Genomic DNA, 20,011 nt, shown 5'->3' on the forward strand with positions numbered 1-20,011 from the left:
CGAAAAAAAATGCATGTTTGTCTTTATAAAGTGACTCTAGACAATGGATGGATGTATATTTGAGATAAAGAAAACATTGTAATAAATCAGACACATTCATGGAAAAATCTTTTATTGGTCAAGTATAAAGTTGGCATAAATAGCACACAATCTTGATTTTCTTGGAAAAAGATTTTTCTTTATATATGATATAAAAACAGATAAAGAATGGGGTGGGGTGGGGGGCACCAACAAGATCTGGTGCCTTCTAGCAGTTCACATAATTACAAATGCGAACGATCAATCCAGTTGACTGGAATTCACAGTAACACAATCCAAGTGTGACGCACGCCCACTTACACACATTGATTTTCACTGTTCCAAAAAAATTGAGAATGTCCAGCTGTCATGGTAGGCATAAAAAAAAGCATAAAAGAATCAATAAATAATCTCCCGTGTACATTTTCAGTGTCGAGCAGCAGCAACAACAGAGCTGAGCTCAAAATCCATTTTCCATCTTAATGACACTTTCCACGATTTAAATCAGAGGGCAAAATAAAACGTTTTCGTTGCAGTTAAACAGTACAGAACAAACTACAGTATTGTCAAAAAAAAATGTTTTGCCTGTATTTAATATCTTTATTGCTGTAAGCATTGAGATACCGAAACAGGAGTTATTTTTTACCTTGTTTTTTTTTTTTTTTACAATGATTGGAAAATGAATGAAATTTTATTTAATCAAATATCAGAATCATCTTTTAAAAAATGCATATCGTCCGGCGCACAGAAAAGTCATACTGCATTACTTTGATGTGATATCAAATACATGATGCTGCAGCTAAAGTACTGTGCGTAACAGCATCTGTAACTCTGGAAAACCATCTCAAGCACACAGCCCAGTAAACAAACACGGGAAAAAAAATTACATAAACATAACAAAAGTGTGTGTATCTTCACATCAAGTCCAAGTCCATTAAATACATTGTTTTTTGGTGGCAAAATTAAATAAATGTAAAGCCATTGTTTCTAAGACAAATACAGTAGCTGGCCTACATGTACAATTATATTTTTCTTGAGTATTGTTTTAAATCAAAATCACAATATCTATGAACTCGGGAGATGAGGATGTGATTTTTCGATGATGAATGAATCACAAATTAATTCATTGATGCTGAATTATAAATATAAATTAAATACATTAAGTCATATTAGCTGTAGTTAAATTGTGCCTTTTATTTATGTAACAATACTATCCCTTTTTTTTTTTTTTACTACAACGATGAAAAAAAGGGTTAGGTTTAAATGAAGTTGTCCAACAATTTGATTGGTAAAATAATTAATCAAGGGTTAGGGTTGGAGAAGTCATTTATGGCCTAAATTTCAATGAATTTGGATTTCAATTGATATATCTACTTAATTTTGGTCTACATACTGCCAGTGAAGACACACACACACACACACACACACACACACACAAACACACACACAATAACTAATAGTCGTTCTCAGTAATAACTGAGAACAACATCCAAACAAGTTGCTACTGCAATTAGCGTTAGCCGCTACGCTGTTTAACTTTTAATTTAAAAACAAACTAAACAAGTACAAATAAGCAATGAGGAGAAAATATTCTAATCTTTGGTCGGCAACGTCACTTTAAATCAACAAGCTGAGCTTTTTTTTTTTTTTTTTTAAATAACTACAATGTTGTCGGCACAGTTGCAGATTCATTATCCTATCTGGTAGTTGCTGAAAAACGAACAGGTTTACTGGAGCTTTAAAAAAAAAAAAAAAAAAAAAAAAACACCTGCTTGCTTGCTTTAGGAGCCAAAACCCAAGAAGAACGCCGCAGTAACCAGCCCGTTAGCTCCCATCACTTCCTGAAGGCTCCTTGCCATCGACAGTCACTCGGTCACACGACATCCAGGAAGCAAAATGGCGGCTAACCGAGCTGGATGTGTCCGGAGTAGGTGGTCAGCAGCAGCATGATGCCAAAGCCTGTCAGCAGGCCGGCGTTTTGGATGGCGAACGTCAGCAGGAAGCTGCTGCCGCCGGCGTCCTCCTCCTCACGACTCACCTCGTTCATCTCCGGGAACTGTGAGGGAAAAAAAACAGGACACAGGGTTGGAAACGACTCAAATGTTTTTCTCATTCATGTCCTAGTTGTTGTAAGCATTATGAGATTAAAAATAAATAAATCATTCATTTGATGATTAATCGGTTATCAGAAATTAATCAACTTTAAAAAAAATCCGTATGGATAAGTTCTCCAATGTGCTTACGTGTTTTGTTTATGCTCTTTCCACATATGATAAAATATTTACTCTGGCAAAAGGTTCAAAATTGGTCAAAAAATGAACATTTTGTTTTTCATATATTCTGTTTATACACTAAATTCCATTTAAAATCATTTGTGACATTTGAGCATATAACAACCAGACTTGATGAAAACAAAGGCCACTGAAAAATATATTCCAATAGCAGGTAAGGACATCATCAAAGATTTTATGCACTTAAATGCTGAGGAAATTTGACCTCTAAACAAAATTGGGCAAAAATGGCCATTTTGACCTTAAGTCCAAAACAACTTTGAAGATCCATTAAGCTTACATCTCATCTCCTGAGGCATCATCTGCCAAAAGTTGCTTGTTTCATTTTTGCTACTTGTGTATGTGCGTGTATGTGTTGTTGTAATGACAATACCCAAATAGGAAATTAAATTACAGATTGTGCATCACAAGATTATTTGCTATCTGCGTGGCGTGAAACGAGAGTTTATTGATATTTTATCATAGTAGCATAGCACTGAAAATGCTTTTGCGGTTCAAAGATTTTTTTTGGATTCATGGAATACAAAATATCTTAAACCCATTGAAAATGCTCTAATGGTTCAAACACTTTTTTCTGCGTTCAACGTAGTCCAAAAGAAACACCTTAAGTCACTTCAACAATGATTGTGATTGTGTCATCATTTTATAATGGTGCACGAAATGACGACATTGAGAAGAGATCAAAACGTTACATTATTTCCATGACATTGTTACATACGAGGCATTTCAAAACGTTTTCGCTAAATCCCGGCTTGCTATATTGTCAACCTCCATGGACGGAAGGCGCGCTCGCCTATAAACAAAGGAGCATTCAACAATCGTTTTTGGAACAAAAAGTGATTTAGTGCATCCACGGATGCATAAAGTAGAAATAGACTCAATACAGAAAAAGATCTGACGATTAACTATATTTGATGAGGATACGAGCTTCAGAAAATGGATGGATGGATTCATTTCATTGAAGTTCTTTTTGGCACTGACTTGATTATTGCATCAGCAGGGAGCAGAAATAATGATAAAAATCAGTGAACCAGGCACTGACCATGTCCGCCAGAGATATGTACAGGAACATGCCTCCCGCTAGGGCAAAGATCCAGTTGGGTGAGAAGCTGTTTCCAGCCAGGATGCCAAAGCCCATTCCCAGGTAGCAACAGCAGGCCGACACAAAGTTGAAAAAGAGCGCCTGCTGGATGGTCATACCGGCGTTCAGCAGGATGACAAAGTCGCCTGGAGGATGCGGGTCATTCGGAAGAGAGGAGGAAGAATGAATTGATAGAAGTTTGTCCGATTTAGATGCAGTTTACAGTTTGTCCGATCACAAAAAGATGAGTTAGCACTGAAAAAAAAATCGACAAAAAGCGGGGGATTTTGAAGTAGGCAGTGTTAGAATTTTGAAAGGTTCATGCTTTCCTTGAGTTCCTGGTGACATGAGTTGAAGCCACTTGGCCAATAGGGGGCAATACATTACAGTCATGCAGACGCAAATCAAGAGTTTCATGACTACTGTTATAATGCAATATATAGTCTGTATTTTTTGTTTAAACGTATACAACCTTTGTTTAAATTCCTCAAAATGTATACAAATAAAACAGCGATGGACTCAATACTGACCCAGCTCGTGAGGGAACTCCTCGCACAAGATGGCCACTGAGGTGCTGATGCCTTGAAAGACGGAAGCGGTGAAGGAGGCGCCGATGGCCAGGCCGTCGATGAAGTTGTGCAAGCCGTCACTCAGCGTGATCATCCAGGCCAGTGTGCCGATGTCAGAGTATGACGTTCCCTTTAGCCAATGGCAGCCGCCGCTCCTGCTGGCATGCCCGCCGCCCTCCACACTCTGCAGATCCTAGAATTTAAAAATACACTTTTTTTTAGGAAATGACTAGATTAATTATTATATAAAATTACATTTTCCATTTTACACACTCACTCAGAATATGAACTTTTTACCCTGCACTTTTTATTGGAAATGTATTTTATACGGCGTCTGTATGATTTATAAGATGTGTACTGTATATGATGGCAGTTTCATGTGTCATTGTTGTTCTTTATTGTGTCTTCTGGTTTTATGTATGGACTACAGATTGAAAGTCGCGACTCGCTAAATCAGGTGCAGCACTCGCTAAATCAGGTGCAGCCATATTTTCCATTGCGATCAATGTCACTGCATGCTGTCCATTATAAAAAATGAATCTTAGATTACAATTTGTCTTCTCTACATTTTCTGTAAATCACACGGGATTATTTTTACAACAGATTTCCAATACGCAACTTTTGAATGATTTTGTAAACACTTTCTCCAAAGCATGATTTTACATTCTTTTTAGAAGTGACAAAAATATTTTGCCAACATTCTTTCTCGGAGTGACTCGCAACTATTTCGTCTATGTTTTGCTGATACTCTGGTAAATAAATGATGAAAATTAGCCTTTTGGCATTTTTATGAAACCATGTTTATCATGTTTTGGTAAATTACACTGCCCTTCTTTAAAATAAACCAATCAATCAAGCCACACTGGTTTCTTAGTTTTATGCTTTCTCAAGATGTGATTTTAAATTATTTTGGACACAGTCTTTAAAGGGGTGACTGAATTATTTTACCTACAATCTTTGTAAGTGTGAAACCTGTTATTATCATTTTTAGTCTTTCCAGGAGTGACTGGATTATTGTATCTACAATCATTGTAGGAGTGAATCCTGATTGTATAATTTTTAGTCTTTAGAGTCTAGAGTGTTTGAAATGGACTCATTTTAGGAGTCAGTCTGGATTATGTCATCCTCACGCTCAAAGAACATGCACTCTGTGTTCTATGAGAGGAAGCTCAAATGCTTGTGTGAGTCCTAAATGCGAAAAAAAAAAACTGGTGTAGACTTTGAAGCGGTACCTGCTGGGTCTGTGAGTGTCGTAGCATGAGCTCGCCCTCGCCAGCGTCCATTTTTCCCACAACATGGCCGCCGCTCACTTCCCCGTTCTGCTGCAACTTCTCCCCTTCCTCCATATCTCCGTCAGGTCCAGAGTAGTGTTTGGCGCTGGAGTAATGGCTGTGACCATGACCCTTTGGCGGACAGACAGACAGTCTTCAGTTAAGAGAAGAACCTCCATTAAAATATGGATTATTTAACCAACACGCTCTTAAAGTGTGACTTTTGTCTACTGTAGACTGACTTTTTTCCCCCCCAAAGTGAATGCATAGGTAGATTATTTTATGTGGGATATTTCTAGGCCCGATAAAATTATAAAATCCAATGTAGTCTTGCAAGGAAAAATGTACTGTTGCACAACTCTGGATTATTTTTCTCTATATATCATATCAATTGGTATGGTTTGATTCAGATATACTCCTTACATAACTCTTGAGTGACAAGTGCATTTGTCACACAAATCTGTCTAAATAATGTGCCCATTGTGCGTTAATTGTGTGTATAAAATTACAATAAAGGCACTCTATTTTATATTCCCCAGTAATTATAATTTAATGTCACTCACAGTGTGCTTCTGCTTGAGGAGTACTTTAAGGATCTTCTCAGTGAAGAAGAACAGGTAAAAGCCTCCAAACACCACAGCAGACTTTGACACGTAGAAGTCGACCAGCGGGTCAAAGCCAAAGGCCTGACATGGCGGAAGAAAAATATACAGTATTTATATAGCTTCAAGCACAACCTTTGCTAACACAAAAACATGGGTCAAGAGTGATGTATAAAAACTTTCATGACTGCTACTGTCGTGGGAACTACTGGGCACTAAGCTAACTTGCAGGCTAGTGTGGCTAAATAATGGCTCCACTCCTCAAAATAACTATTTTTGGCTCTTATAGAAAAGAACAAGTTATAAGGATATTCATTCTTGTCATTTGTGTTAGTTTTTATGCTCATTTCATTTTGCAATACGTATGACAATATTTAAACAAACTCTGTCTTTAGGTTGTGTGTTGAATCCAGGTCAATTCTTTGCCCAATGTCCTCGCATTGCTCAACAAATTATTGCCTGCAAAATTAAGACTTACAGTGTTCCCTCATTCTTCACAGTTAATGGGGGTCGAAAAAAACTGTGAAAAGTGAAATCTGCGAAGTAGGACCAAAGTAGGAATTTCAAGTGTCAACTCTGCTTGTTATCATGTTTGGTCAGCTACAGGCTCCACTCTAGTTTGACGTTTGAGTGTCGTTACCCCAGGAGCAACTCTGGCCCTCTGTGTTCCCCGACTACAGCCAAGGGGTAGAAACGGAAAAGGATAACAGTACAGTTACTGTATAAGGTTTCATAATTTAAGATTTATGTAAATCTCTGTAGGTCGATGTCCGAGGAGTGCCTGTGGCATGTGCATTTACAGTTAACTCATCTGTTTGGCATGCAGGGAACTTTCACAGCACGTCTCTCCACAATAATAAATGTGCGAAGCACACAGGACACAAAAGATGAAGCAGGAAGTAATGAGGGAACACTGTAATTTGTGCTTAATGACAGGTCCACAGCATGAGCTTATCAATAAATTTCAGAACATGTATTTACGGATGCAAGGTCATTGGATGGATTCACGCGTGTTAATGAGACCAGTGTTACTTGCATGCAATTATTGCAAAAGGTTGGAGTACGTAAAGGTAATATCGACCATTTGGCCAATTATTTTTTTTATCTATTATTTAGTTTTGTTTGAAGGGCCACAACTGCCCAATTAAATCGGCTGGCCAATTAATTAGTCAGGCTATAACTTGCTGTATTTTTAGGTTAATGCTGACAAGGCCTTGTTAGGTTCGGGCAATCGACTACCTCTGGGATGAGCTGGAATAGGGCGTTTGAGTAGAGCGTGCCGATGGCCAGCGCAATGAAGTAGAGCAGCAGACGCTTGTAAAAGGTTTTCTTCATGAAGGGCACCACGCTGGCCCCCACCAGCGAGCACAGCGAGATGAGAGTCACACACAGGAACCCATAGCCCCACACTGAACGGTGACCAGAGAAGGGGAGAGGAGATGGAGGGAGGGAAAGGTGGGAGTGGAGAAAGACAGAGAGGTTGTTAGTGGGATGAGTTAAACGATTGAATCGGATGAACCACAAGAAGAACAGTGGCGGTGAATCTCGACTTCCTCAAAGACGCAGCAGCCTTATTGCGCACCTCCAATTCCATGTTTCGACTGTGCTCATTTTCGTTGTTACAGAAGAAAATCAAGTGGAAATTAAACACACATACATACAGGGACTAGCCCAGTTCACACTGCAAGTCAGAGGCAAATTAGGTGAAGTGAAAATTTAAACTGGTCATCAACTAGCATTAGGAGGCCCTTCCAAACAGGTTATTTGAGTGTGGACTTGCAGATTTTGTTTGTCATCCTGTTATCAATCTCATGTTCAGGAACATATTCCCACACGCTTGAGGCACCGCTGCATTGACCAACCACCTGTTGATTTCAGTGAGGTATATGCATGCGCAAACATCAACGTGTCAACTAGATCAGAGATTCTCAAATGTGGTAGATTATAACAGGGTTTCTGTAGATGGCAAATGTAATGCTTGTGAATATCTGACAGGAACAGTACATTTTTCTTTTCAAATTAAGAGCAAGTTAATTGAACACCAATTAATTTACTGCTAAATTGTCCAAGAATTATTTGCAAAATGTTGTATGCCTATATTTTGTTAAGTTTATTGCAAATGCTCATTGTCAATTGTGATGCAATTTTCTGGCAATCGAGCCAGAGAAATAAAACAGGTGTGACATGATCTAGCTTCTGGATTTGCTGAATTAAATTAAATTAAATTAAATACACCTATAGGTACCACTACAAATGTAGTTCCAAATCTTAATAACTCAGGCATGGATGGCACAGCACTCTTTATTAAGTATATTTTTTCTTCCAAAAATGCTTTGCACCGTTTAGCTGGTGCTTGCCTAAAAAATAATATATTACAGGACCACCGACCAAGGGACTAGATGTTTCATCTGCTAACCTGTAGAAAACAAAAAAGGTTTGTAAAACCCCTAGCTAGTTTCTGCATGAAACGTGCAGACTAACAAATCCCACTCTGTAAAATATTCAATTGGCCAATTTGTAAAAGTGTGTAAAAGGGTCTACTAGCACACACACACACATATACACATATGGACAGTGATTCTTTTGTCCATTCAGGTGTTGCACCATGCTCTGGCCTTAGGCCCTGTCGAAAAAAAAAGAGGGGGGGTGGGGGGAATTAACCCTAATTACTCAAGAAAAGCAGACAAACTTCCATTCATGCCCAAATGAAGAGCCCAATGTTTTTTCCACACAATGGTGGATGGATGGATGAATTAGCAGGATAAAGAGAAACCCGTGCAGCAAGCCAAGCCACTCAACAAAGACAGGAAGGAAAAAGCGAGGCCTGAGGTAAGGTGAAGGAGTGTGCTCAACTATTTGCGGGAAGCTCTCCGAGCATTTGTGACTTAGCCGCGTAAGGTGGGATGCAAGTGAACAGGGTTGGAAAGGGCGTCAGGACATCAAACCTCCGGCAGCAGCTGCAGGACGGCGGTGGAGTAGAGCGTGCCAACGGCGAGCGCGATGAAAAATTGGAAGATGTGTTTCATGTAGCGCGTCTTCATCGCAGGCACCATGAAGACTCCGGTGAGGGCGAAGACATTCACCACAGACACGCTCAGGAAGGAAAAGCCCCAAACTGGGGAAGGAGGTAGGGGGTGGGAGTGGTTGCATTAAGGTATTCAATTATCAACACAAACTACATACACTGGGTCATGTTAGTTACAGCCTGTGAAAAGAGTTAGATAAGGAGAATCTGTGCAACAAATAACACATTAGACAATGAGCCGCTGCAAGTTTTCAGTGTGACCTAGAGGAACAAAAACTCATATCAGACCAGGTGTCAGGGCTGATTGTGTCGTCGTTCAGTGAAAATAATCCATATATCTTATGAAATAAAACTCAAAAGATGACACCAAACATGAAATGGCATATTATGTTGTTGCCATCAAGAGACAACAAGGGACTTAATATTGTCACTGCACAAGAGGAAACATCACAGAACAGCTTCTTATATTTTTGTAGTAAAAATAATAATAAAATTTTTTGACATATTTTTTTAAAGAAACGTGCATGACTTTTAGAAGTATGGGAGACCTTAGGGAACACAATTGAAACAGAAACAAGAAATACTATAGTAACTGTCCAATGAAAAACATTGCACCTACTGTATTTGCTTTTTCTTTCAACTATTAGACCCCCCTCCCCACACACACACACACACACACACAGATTATATGTATATATTAGTGCTGCAATTAACATTTATTTTTATAACTATACAACTATATATATATATATATATATATATATATATATATATATATATATATATATATATATATATATATATATATATATATATATATATATATATATATATATATATATATATATATCCATGTTACATTTGATGTTCAAGTAACTCTCAATGAAAGCATTGTTGTATCCCATCTTACTGTCACTTATCAGTGCTCTTAGGAAAAGGCCTAGCCCCTGATATAAAAAACTGTTGTTATAAATGTTGTACCTTCAGCATCAGTCGGCCTCGGCGAGATGTCACTGCTTAGCTCGTCTCGATTGTGGGCACGGCACGCGCCGGCATCCAACTGCTGCAACATGGTGGGGCACAACTCCTGCAAGCCCCGCCCGTCCAGACGAGACTGCTCGCCCATGCTGTAGATGGCCAACGTGTCCTCTGGCAAGCACTGGAAAATGCAAATAAACAAATAAATAAATACAGTTACTGTAAGGGATGGTTACAAAATGGTAATATAACAGCACCTTTAGTCATGTGAACTGAGATTGACCTTCTACCTGATCATTTTGTGTTCTTGGCAGTGCATTAAAGACTGAAACTCATAGGGTGAACCTGGCAATCCTCTATGACATTAAGCCGGAGAAATATGCAGTGGCCTGTGTTTCTTCCAGTGAAGTCTTAAGACAGCTTTTTTAAGGAGTGGCCCACCATGTTTGTGCTGATTCCGGTGATTTTTATACAGAATTGAATACAATTAATCAAATCATCAGTTTAACAGTGCTTGAGTGAGTCAGTTAACCGTAAGAACACTACAGACTCTGCAGTGAGTCCCTATAATCCAAATCAGATGTGCTTTTGGTGAAAATTAATTTTTTTTTAACAGATTTATCAATTGACACAAGAATCAACAGATACTGATTACCAGTACAGTGGACCCCCGGGTTACAGCGTCCCTGGCTTACGTTTTTTTCATGTTGCGATGTGGAATACTGAGTGTTTTCATCCCCTCTTTACGGTATTTTCCCGGCTTTGTGACAAAAAAAACACTATCATGACCCTAGGGGGTTGGCTGTAGCTGTGTGGTTTGGTCCCCATCTGCAGGCGTTTTTAGGTAATTGCACTTATTTTCTGTTGCGGTCTAACTGCCTCCATGCAATGAGTCACTACAATGCTGGTCTGATATTGGTCGGCGTCTCCTCACAGAGATGCTGGTCTGCTATTGGTCGGCCACACTCGTTTCAAAATGGCGGAATGGTAAAGCTATGTTCTGCCGTGAGTGGTTACAAAATCGTATTTATAGTGCATTTTACTGCTTAATTCAAACTTGAATGGGTTAGCCAGGGTTCCCAAGATTGCTAGTGATGTTAAAGAGAGAAAGAAGATGATTTATATGGAAACTATGCTGTAGATAATCAAGAACTAGGGAATATGGGCATAACAAGCGCCAATCAATGGTAAATAAATCCTTTCTATATTTTTTTATTTATGATGTGTTCTAAATGTATACATGTATATTATACAGTATATACATAGCACTTACGATACTATTTTGGTACCAATTTTAATTATGTATGTACAATTTTGATATTTTTACCTGGGGTTCTAATCGCATTAGCTTTTTAACATAGGTTTGGATTGCCCGCCATACGGTGAATTTGCCTTACGATCCCAACCGCGGAACAGATGAATCTCCTAACACGGGGGCCCGCTGTATTAAAATATCTGTGACTTTTAGCCCTACAGCAAAACAAATTTTGACTCATGAACTTAGGTTGTTTAGGAACCACCTACTTCTCCTTTCCTCTCACCTTAGACTTGTTCAGTTTGGGTGGCAAGGTTGTGGTGGTCACATCATGGCGTACTGCATCGGCTTCAGCGTTGCCTTGACCCTGGCTGAGAAGGGCCAGTAGGGAGCGCAGCTGTGGCACAGTGATGGTGCTGTTGTCGCCATGACGGGCCAGCAGGTCCTTCAGAACCTGAGCTGGGGAGGGGCTCTTAACATTTTCCTGTGCAGCTACTTGACAGAGCAGCAAGATGAAAGCCAGGGCAAAGACGGCGAGTGATCGGAGGGCGCCGGAAGGTGTGAGGTCATGGCGGCAGCAAATCAACATGGCTTCTGCGCTGGTTGGACTACTATCTGCCGATAAGAAAGGGAAGGGTAGAAAAGTTTGCACAATAAATGACAACAGTTTTCCTTTGTTGATTGTGTGGTAATAATTTTCCAAAACAAATTTTCGAGGTTTTGACCATTAGGACAGGGGGAAAATAAAGTTGACCAAGTAAGGTAGTAAACTTTAAAAATAGATCAGCTAAATATATCCGCCTCAAAGCTTCACTGGAACAATGTTTGCACCACAGTTTTCTACACAGACCTATCTTGAAGATGTATGCAGGCGATAACACAAGTATGGGATAATCTCCAATTAAAAAAGAAGTCACAAAAAAAATCTTAAATTATTGCAAGGTGGAAAAGGCATATCACAGCAGTACTTAAGAAGAAAAAAAAAATGTCACAAAGACTATCTCTGATTTAGTTGTTAGCATGTTTCATTAAAGACAATACAGTATTATCACATAGCGCTTCCCAAAATAAAGCAAATACTTCCCAAAAAGCACTAAGACTGTATTATCTGACGACATAACTTGTCACAAATGGTTTCTAATGGCTCAGTTTTAGGTGTTCAAATTATAACCTGTAGGGGGGGGCAGTCAAAACAAAAAAAGCCCAGTCTGCTCGTCAAGAAGACAAAAATAAAAAACGGGACTTTTTCTTTTCTCAAACCTCATTGTAGCTAACAGGCAGCTCCACTAAAGTTTACACATGGAATATTGTTAAAGAAACAACTGAAAATTACTTGGACACTATGAACTTGTGTAATGTACACATAACATTTTGTCTGTGTGAACAAAAGGGTAGTTAAGTTGACATTAAATGGTAATTGCTACTAATCGTGAATGCTAACTAGCTAGCTAGCATTTGCAAATTGTGTTGGTGTCCACATATTTATGTGTACTATGCACTTTTTTTTATTTAAAATTGTCCAAATCAAACTATTCTTCGATCTCTGTCAACATCCATGAAGACAAGCTGATCGTCTTTATGCTTCAAAATAAAACATTTGCTTTTACTTTGGAAAACAAAGATCAACATTTATGCCAATTTCCAACATTTTACAAGCATTAACTGAATCATGGTTTCTCAACTATCAATTTGAAAAAACTATCCTTTTTTTGAATAAAGGGATGGATTTTTTTTTCTCTTCAATTCATCGACAGATGAAGGGATTACTAAAATCATAAATTGCAGCACCACTATTGTGTTTCCTCAGAATCTGTTCACCAAAATCGGCTCAGTCTCTGATGTTTACTCGGTGCAAACCAAATCATCAAATCGGCGTTGCGAACCATGAGTCAGTGAACCAAATCAATTCAGCCCAGTAATGAAGTACTACAGGAATATTCCAAACTCAACACTCAGACCTGATAATCTGAGTGCTGTACTACCCTTCTCATTGCATTCCTGCACTTGACAGCATGACGTGAGTGACATGGGTGGGAGGAATCATTGTTGATGTTTCCAAAGACGACACCGCTTCACAAGCGCCCTCTCACACATTTTGGCTGCAGGCCAAACCATAATATACACCGAGCACACATACATACGCTCACTTCAAACACGTGAAACATTGATTCACGTGTGACAAATAGGCTCGTTCAGTAACAGGCGAGTGCCTCACCCTGGACGAGGGTGTGGTCTTACCGCCGAACCAGGTGGAACGCAGGAAAAAGGTAACAGGCACTCACCGGAAAGTCGGCGAGGATGTCGGCCGAAGGAGTACAACTACTGGCCGCTTGGCTCAGACATCGATGTTAAGCACTGAGTCAAAGCTCCTCCTCTGAAACCACACTGGAGCATTCCTTGGCCATTTCAAGGACATTTATAGAGCACTCGGATGCACTTTGCATTTTTGGGGCTTGGCTTTTCTTTAGTGACGTGCTGCCGTTGTGACTACTCGGTGCGGGTGCACATCGTGCGATGACAAACAGAAAGCATTTTGGTCTTCAGCTCATCAAACTGATTGAAATGAATACAAAGTTAATAAAAGTCTGGCAAGACATGCTACTGGCTACAGATGTTCTGCATGACCAGGACAGGCATGATTCATTAAATATTGATTGTTGGGGTCAATTGAGGGTTAACTTGATCAGTGTAAGTTGGGTTCTGCTCTCACATACGCCAACTCGAACTTCATGAGTTGGGGGCTAAAACTCGTTGCCAGAAAACGTAGTTGTTTTTGACTTGCATATGATCAAAGAATATAGTTATGTAAGTCAAGTGATACCTCAACCAGGCGGTCATAAAATTGAATGGTACAGTCTTTGCTAAGTGATTTTAAGCCTTTTTTTTCAATATCAGATTATTTGATCAGTGCTAGAGCAGTCAAAAATAAATCAAAATCTAATCGATTAATCGACTTGCGAGATTGCGCCGATACGCCTGTCGATCTCCCGCTTTGTCCTGCCCTGAATTGTGAATAAAACCCCGAGACATTTGAACTCCTCCACTTGGAACAGGACGTCATCATACACTTTAATGTTACTTATTTAGTCATTTTTTTTAGTAAAACATTACTTTATTTGGTGTATAATTAAAATTAGGCATGTTTGGTCCACCGTGCCATCGTGAGTTACCTTGAAAAAAGGCCCAATATCTCCACTTGGCATTGGTACCCTTCCATTTCTAAATAACTTGATTGTGTTATTATTTTTCATATACCTGTTTGAGTTTTAATGTCTTTATAAACACATCTGCTGTTGACTGAAAGTGACATCACATGTTCAGGGTTCAGGTAACGACCGTGATTGTCTACTACGTGAGCCCTGGCTACAGGTGATGCAGTTTTCAGTCAACAGTGAATTACAAAATATGTTTTTAAAAAACTGAAATAAAAATTATGGTTAGGAAATAATAATTATTGATAAAATGTTCCTTTTCTACAGCGGAAAAAAGGATAAATATGTTAAGTATCATTTTAAGGATTTCCTTTGTGAGTTGTTGGGAGTTTTATCAGTGCAAACTGCTATGTGAACTAAGTGTCACAGTAAAGCAGAATATAATTCTTTAGTCAATGGTAGAGAATTAGTGCAAGTCGTTGTCTTGAAAGTTATGCTCACTTTGCTTCCTAACCGTGTTTTTGACTTTTGTCAATTGTGGGGAATTCTAACAATGCAACGTGTTAGTTAAAACCTATTTTTACTTTAGCAAACAACATTTTTTTGTTTTAATGAAGTGGTGGTGAGGATGTTTCAATCAACTACCAACCAATTGTTGTTCTGGGCCAAGATTGACTCCTTGCTACCTTAACAGGCTTCCTTAAATTAATTGAAAGCAAACTGACCGTGTGTTAGTCTACGTTAAACACGATGAAGCTTAGTTATACTTGACTTGTTTATTTGCACATGAAAACATTTAGCGTTGAGCCTCCGGTGTTTTTTCCTTTTGTTTAAATAAGTCAGAAGGTAAACAAGGAACGAGGGTTGCATGGACAAGGGTCGATAACTGGTTTGTCGATTTACTATAATTTTAAAAAGTCAAGGTTTCAGTTAGTGTTAATCATGTCTGCCACCAGTAATTACCTTTTTCTTTTATTTTTTTGATGAGACTTACAAAAAGGACATGGTGTGGTTAGTTGCTGGCTTGTAGAGTCAACAAGCTGGCTCTTTGAAGTTAATTAGCTGCCTTTTTAGCTTTCCTTTCCTAGCAGACAAAGGAAGAGGGAGACGAGTCTCTAAACGGTGACGACACTCCAACATGCCAACAACAATTAAACTTAATTGAACTTGACCTAAATTAAACCTAAAAAAAAAGACTTAAGAAGTTTTTTTGTTGATTATGGCACCACCATATGGACAAAAGCAGTAGTGCTTTGCCTGAAGAAAGACTGCATTTCCCATGAGGAAACCTAGCCTGCAGTGCCTCCTAAGCAAAAGAAAAAAAAAGTAGAAAAAAAAGTTCAACTGTTATCTTATGATAATAAGAAAACTCTAACTCGTAAGTAGTAAATTGATACTTCAGTATATTACTGAGGACCTTAATTTACAGATACTTAAGTATTAAATGGATATTTATTGGGATTGAATCTGTGGACTCTTAAAAAACGTGAAAATACGTCACTGGCATTAAAAGAGTTAAGAAAATAAAAGCAGCTCTTTACTTTTTGAATCACCGCTGAGTCAACAACAATGATGACAGCACATGACATGAATGTCAGAAGTGCAGTCAGGGTGTCCGCTCGCATATGACCGTTCCAGAGTCCAAGGCCTGTTTGGATCGGTGCAGACAATAAAACAAACGCTGAGGGCAGACAGATAGTCGTCACCGTTCAGATACGGGACTTAAAGAACTCCACAACAATTTGAGGGGAAAGCACGCAGCCAACCTCAACCTTAACAAGTCTCAGTGTCGGGTGGTGAGAAAAAAAAAAAGTCTCTATATTGCCTATTATTAAAAAAGAACCATTTCTTCAGCTCAGTTAGCATCTGAAGCAGGTGGCTGAGAAAACCGACAATGCAACCATTCACACTTAAAAAAAAAAAATACATGTGTACGTAAAGTATGTACAATGGTTTCATAACCCAATTGTTCACAAATTCTGGTTTTTAAAGGCAATATTTTTAAATCGTATAAAAACGTTTTTTTTTCCTGAACAATAATTTGCAATATATTAACATTTTAGATGAAATGTTAATTTTGTTAACAAAAAACAAATTTCTGAATCTAAAATGTTGGATAGTACTAATAAACAGGAATTACGTTGCAATCTTGAGATAAAAATACATTTGGGACTTTTCAGTTTTTTTTTCCTTTTTCATACTCATTTAGACAAAAAATGAAACAATAGGAATTTTAAAACCATTCAAATTTTTCTAAAGACATTTTTCTTATTTTAGGAAAAATTGATGAAATTGTGATTGTTATCAGTTATGAATCTATTTTTTTGTTAGAAGTCCAAATAAAACAGGAATTAAGTAGCAATCTTACAAAAATAAAGTTTTCAAGGAGATTAAAAAATATATATTTTTCAAGATGGTGGTATTTTTTTTATTGACACAAAAGGGTCAAAAGGTTTTTTGGGGGGATAGGGATAAATCATTCAATAGAAGTATGACATTAAAAATAAAGTTGTACTTTTAATCAAGCTCAATGTATTTTGAGATTTACCTAGCAAAAAAGCTACAATAGTACAAGAACAGTTTTTTTTTTCATTACTTACAGAGAAGGTCGTTATTTCAGCAAAAGTGCATTGGACTTTGGCCCGCAAACAAGAATAACTTTTAGGAGAATCATCCTACCTTGGGGTTTGGTGCCCAGTTGAGTCACTCTAGGTGTGTGGAATTCAAAGAAACGTGAGCAAGAAATGACTTTGAATTCAAGATGGGAATGTTTACTGCCAAACAAGTTCTGAGCTGACATAAAACGGTGCCAGCAGTGTACGCAGAATTCTCCAACTCTCAAAATAAGAGCATCATCAGATCTTCATCTCATTTTTATCCTGGTGGGCTTCCAGGTGATTGAGTCACACCCCCTTAATTAATGGGTAACTTTGCAGTCAGCGACAGCAGGACTGTCATTAGCCACAAACCGCTTCAGCAATCACATTGTTGTTCCCACAAAGGAACACTCATGGTTAAATGAGAGGTTTTTCCACATTACCGTCACAGGTAAAAAGGCAGGATGCAGACTTGAGCGCTCGCTTGACATTAAAACAATCAAACTGGGTCATTGGGCCGTTTGTTTACATAGCGCTGCGTATTTGGGGCCTGAAAACAAAAAGATTATTTCTCATCATGGCAGTTTGGGATTCTTCAACACGTGCCATTGAGTCTGAGGATGTACTGTACTGTACATTAAAACTGTCAACCGCATTTTTGTCGCAGGCTTTTTTGTAGTTACGGCGTGAAACCGAAAACATTGTTTTTAATTGTGTCAACAATTAAATGTACGAAACAAAATAATGACTTACTGGTTTTGAAATCGGTAAACAAGGATACTAATTTGTTCAATTTAGACATGGACCAATGCCCAATTTGATGGTTTCAAAGTCAAGGTTTAAATTAATTATGTGGAAAGATATTAAATGATAGTGAATTATGGTGTTTTTCTCGTTTCATTTAGAAATGTGGGGGAAACAATTTTAGTAGGAATAAGCTGAATCGTTTCAGGAAAACAGTTACAATTGGGTTAAAAATGATAGAAACTGGAGTGAAAATACATTCAAAATGTTGGGCTTTTTTCTTGAAATGTTGAAAAGATTTAGTGCTAAAGATGAGCTGAACAATTTAAATTTACAAAGTAAAAAATGCTCCAAAAATGGTGAAACCACAGGTAAACGCAAGAAGGGAAGAAAAAAAAAAAAATCTAATTTGTTGTTGCTGAAATTTAGACATTTGGGCAAAACAATTGTAGTGAACAGTTTAAAGTTGGAACAGGTTGAAGCTGTCAAATGTGGAAAAACAAAAAACATAACATAGGGGCTTGGATTTGGGTTAGATTGTGGACCTCACTAGGACTTTTTGAGCAGAATTTATTTTTGAATAAATTAAACTTTTAAAATAATCTTTTCTTAAAATAGCTAATTAGCAATGGGACACTGTTGACTTGCTAGGAATTATAACAAAAAAATGCTAACATTTATTTATCCAAACCCAACATGGTACAGGGGTCTTACTGTACCAAAAATCAAATATTTACATTTAATAATAAAATTATTGTGTTAAATGGGAAATATATGCTCTTTTTCAGTACCTAAATATGCTGCAATTTTAATACAGCGATGCAGTTATACCACAATATTTCTGTCACCATCAGATTATAATACACAGATAGAAACATACCTATTTGAATTATTGCTTGTGGCATTAATAACATAAGCAAAATAAAGCCATTTTTAATCTGGCCAGCCACACATTTACGTTGCTAAGACTACTGCAATATTTATTACATTATTTCAGCAGTTTTTATTTAGTTCATTGGTTAATTTGTATTACTGTGGTATTGTTACTTTTAAATAATATTTAATTATATAGTATTTTTGTTAGTATTATGGTATTTTCATAAATTAAAAGTAAAGACTAGCTGAACAAATTAGTAAAAGTGTATAATCTTAAACTCCAATAAAAAACAAATAATACTACGACACTGACGAGCAAGCAGCGGATTCCCCATTGTTTTTTAGTTACAATTGTGCTTGAGAAAGAAGTTAGCTCATATCTCAGGGCGCCATTGTTGCTATTGAAGGACTATTTTTAACTTTTTATGAGTCATTATACATAAAGAAACATTACTTTAATTGAGTACAGATTGTAGCTCATGACTGGCTAAGGAATTTTTGTGATTTGTGTTATTTGAATCTATGCAAAACTATATCCCTGAGACGTTTATTAGAACACAAACTAAATAAAAGATTACCTCGGAAGCAAGTTACAGATAATAACCGGCGGCATTTTTTCAATCAAGTAAATTGTAGATTAATATATATTCCAACATGCGGGAAAGAATTGAGTCATTACTCCACGTAATGACTTTGACGTTCAGCCAGTTCAAATGATTCAAATGGATTCAAAAGAACACCTTTTCAAGAGTCGTCGCTGCGAGGATTACGAGCACGACTGCTTATGGTCTATTTTTATTTATAATAGTCTTTTAACATGCCCACTCGGTGGCATTGAGGGGCTATTTTAGCGAGCAGGTAGCGTACGTTAGCTTCCAGTCTGTCATTAGCTTCCATACCTTACCCGCGGATGCTGCCACAAGAGTAGCCTTGACGTCAGCTCTAGTCCAAGGCAGACGTCCCGCTGACACGCCGGCGATATCACATTCAGTTTACAGGCGAACGGCGGGGCAGTGGGAATGAGTCAGATAATGATGGTATGATTTCGCCGCCTCATTTTCTCACTTCTTCGTCCCATTGAGATGAAACGTACAGAATCCTCCAAAGACGCCTACTGTACAGTACAATGCTGGAGTTGTGTTCCGGCGTGATGTCACACTACGCCTCCGCGCGATTCACTCGGGTACTGCAACATCCTTCACCGGGGAAAAAAAAAAATTTGAATTTATTTATACCTTTCGCACATACTCATTGGAATTGCGCAAAGGTTTGTGAATACGAATGCACTTTCAAACAGTCTTACAAAAAGACGAGGGCTCGTCCGGGATTTGAACCCGGGACCTCTCGCACCCAAAGCGAGAATCATACCCCTAGACCAACGAGCCACACTATACCGGGCAGATTTTAACACTTATAATACCAGTTAGTACAGCATTAAGTCGTTTATTTTGTGATGATATTTGGCCCACGTACAGCACTTCACATGCTGCAGTGTTAAGAATTAAATTCAGGACCATACCGCCAGTTACTGTGAGTTCATGCCGTGAACGCC

At 38.1% G+C, this 20,011-nt stretch overlaps 1 protein-coding gene and 1 non-coding gene across 7 annotated transcripts; both read right to left on the reverse strand.

Annotated features, from left to right (window-relative positions):
* Positions 1–95: 95 nt before the first annotated feature.
* On the reverse strand, positions 96–20,000 carry slc39a14 (solute carrier family 39 member 14). 6 transcript variants are annotated; one of them, XM_088420350.1, is made up of 10 exons: positions 19,979–20,000; positions 19,364–19,655; positions 11,377–11,701; positions 9,839–10,016; positions 7,072–7,241; positions 5,794–5,916; positions 5,192–5,362; positions 3,921–4,152; positions 3,352–3,536; positions 96–2,074 (listed from the first exon to the last, which is right to left on the reverse strand). In XM_088420350.1, exons 3-10 carry the CDS (start codon positions 11,677–11,679, stop codon positions 1,922–1,924), a joined length of 1,515 nt encoding a protein of 504 aa, XP_088276476.1. In that variant the 5' UTR covers positions 11,680–11,701; positions 19,364–19,655; positions 19,979–20,000; the 3' UTR covers positions 96–1,921. The 6 variants fall into 6 exon arrangements, with proteins under 6 accessions (XP_088276476.1, XP_088276468.1, XP_088276460.1 ...); XM_088420342.1 differs by having other exon boundaries at positions 11,377–11,705; positions 19,359–19,655; XM_088420334.1 differs by having other exon boundaries at positions 11,377–11,705; positions 19,979–19,999.
* Positions 19,773–19,844, reverse strand: trnap-ugg (transfer RNA proline (anticodon UGG)). The gene has a single exon. It is a non-coding gene; the product is annotated as a tRNA-Pro (tRNA).
* Positions 20,001–20,011: the final 11 nt, after the last annotated feature.

The sequence above is a fragment of the Hippichthys cyanospilos genome, chromosome 1 (assembly GCF_059441005.1).
Source record: "Hippichthys cyanospilos isolate Australia breed blue-spotted pipefish chromosome 1, RoL_Hcya_1.0, whole genome shotgun sequence".
NCBI classification, from domain to species: Eukaryota; Metazoa; Chordata; class Actinopteri; order Syngnathiformes; family Syngnathidae; genus Hippichthys; species Hippichthys cyanospilos.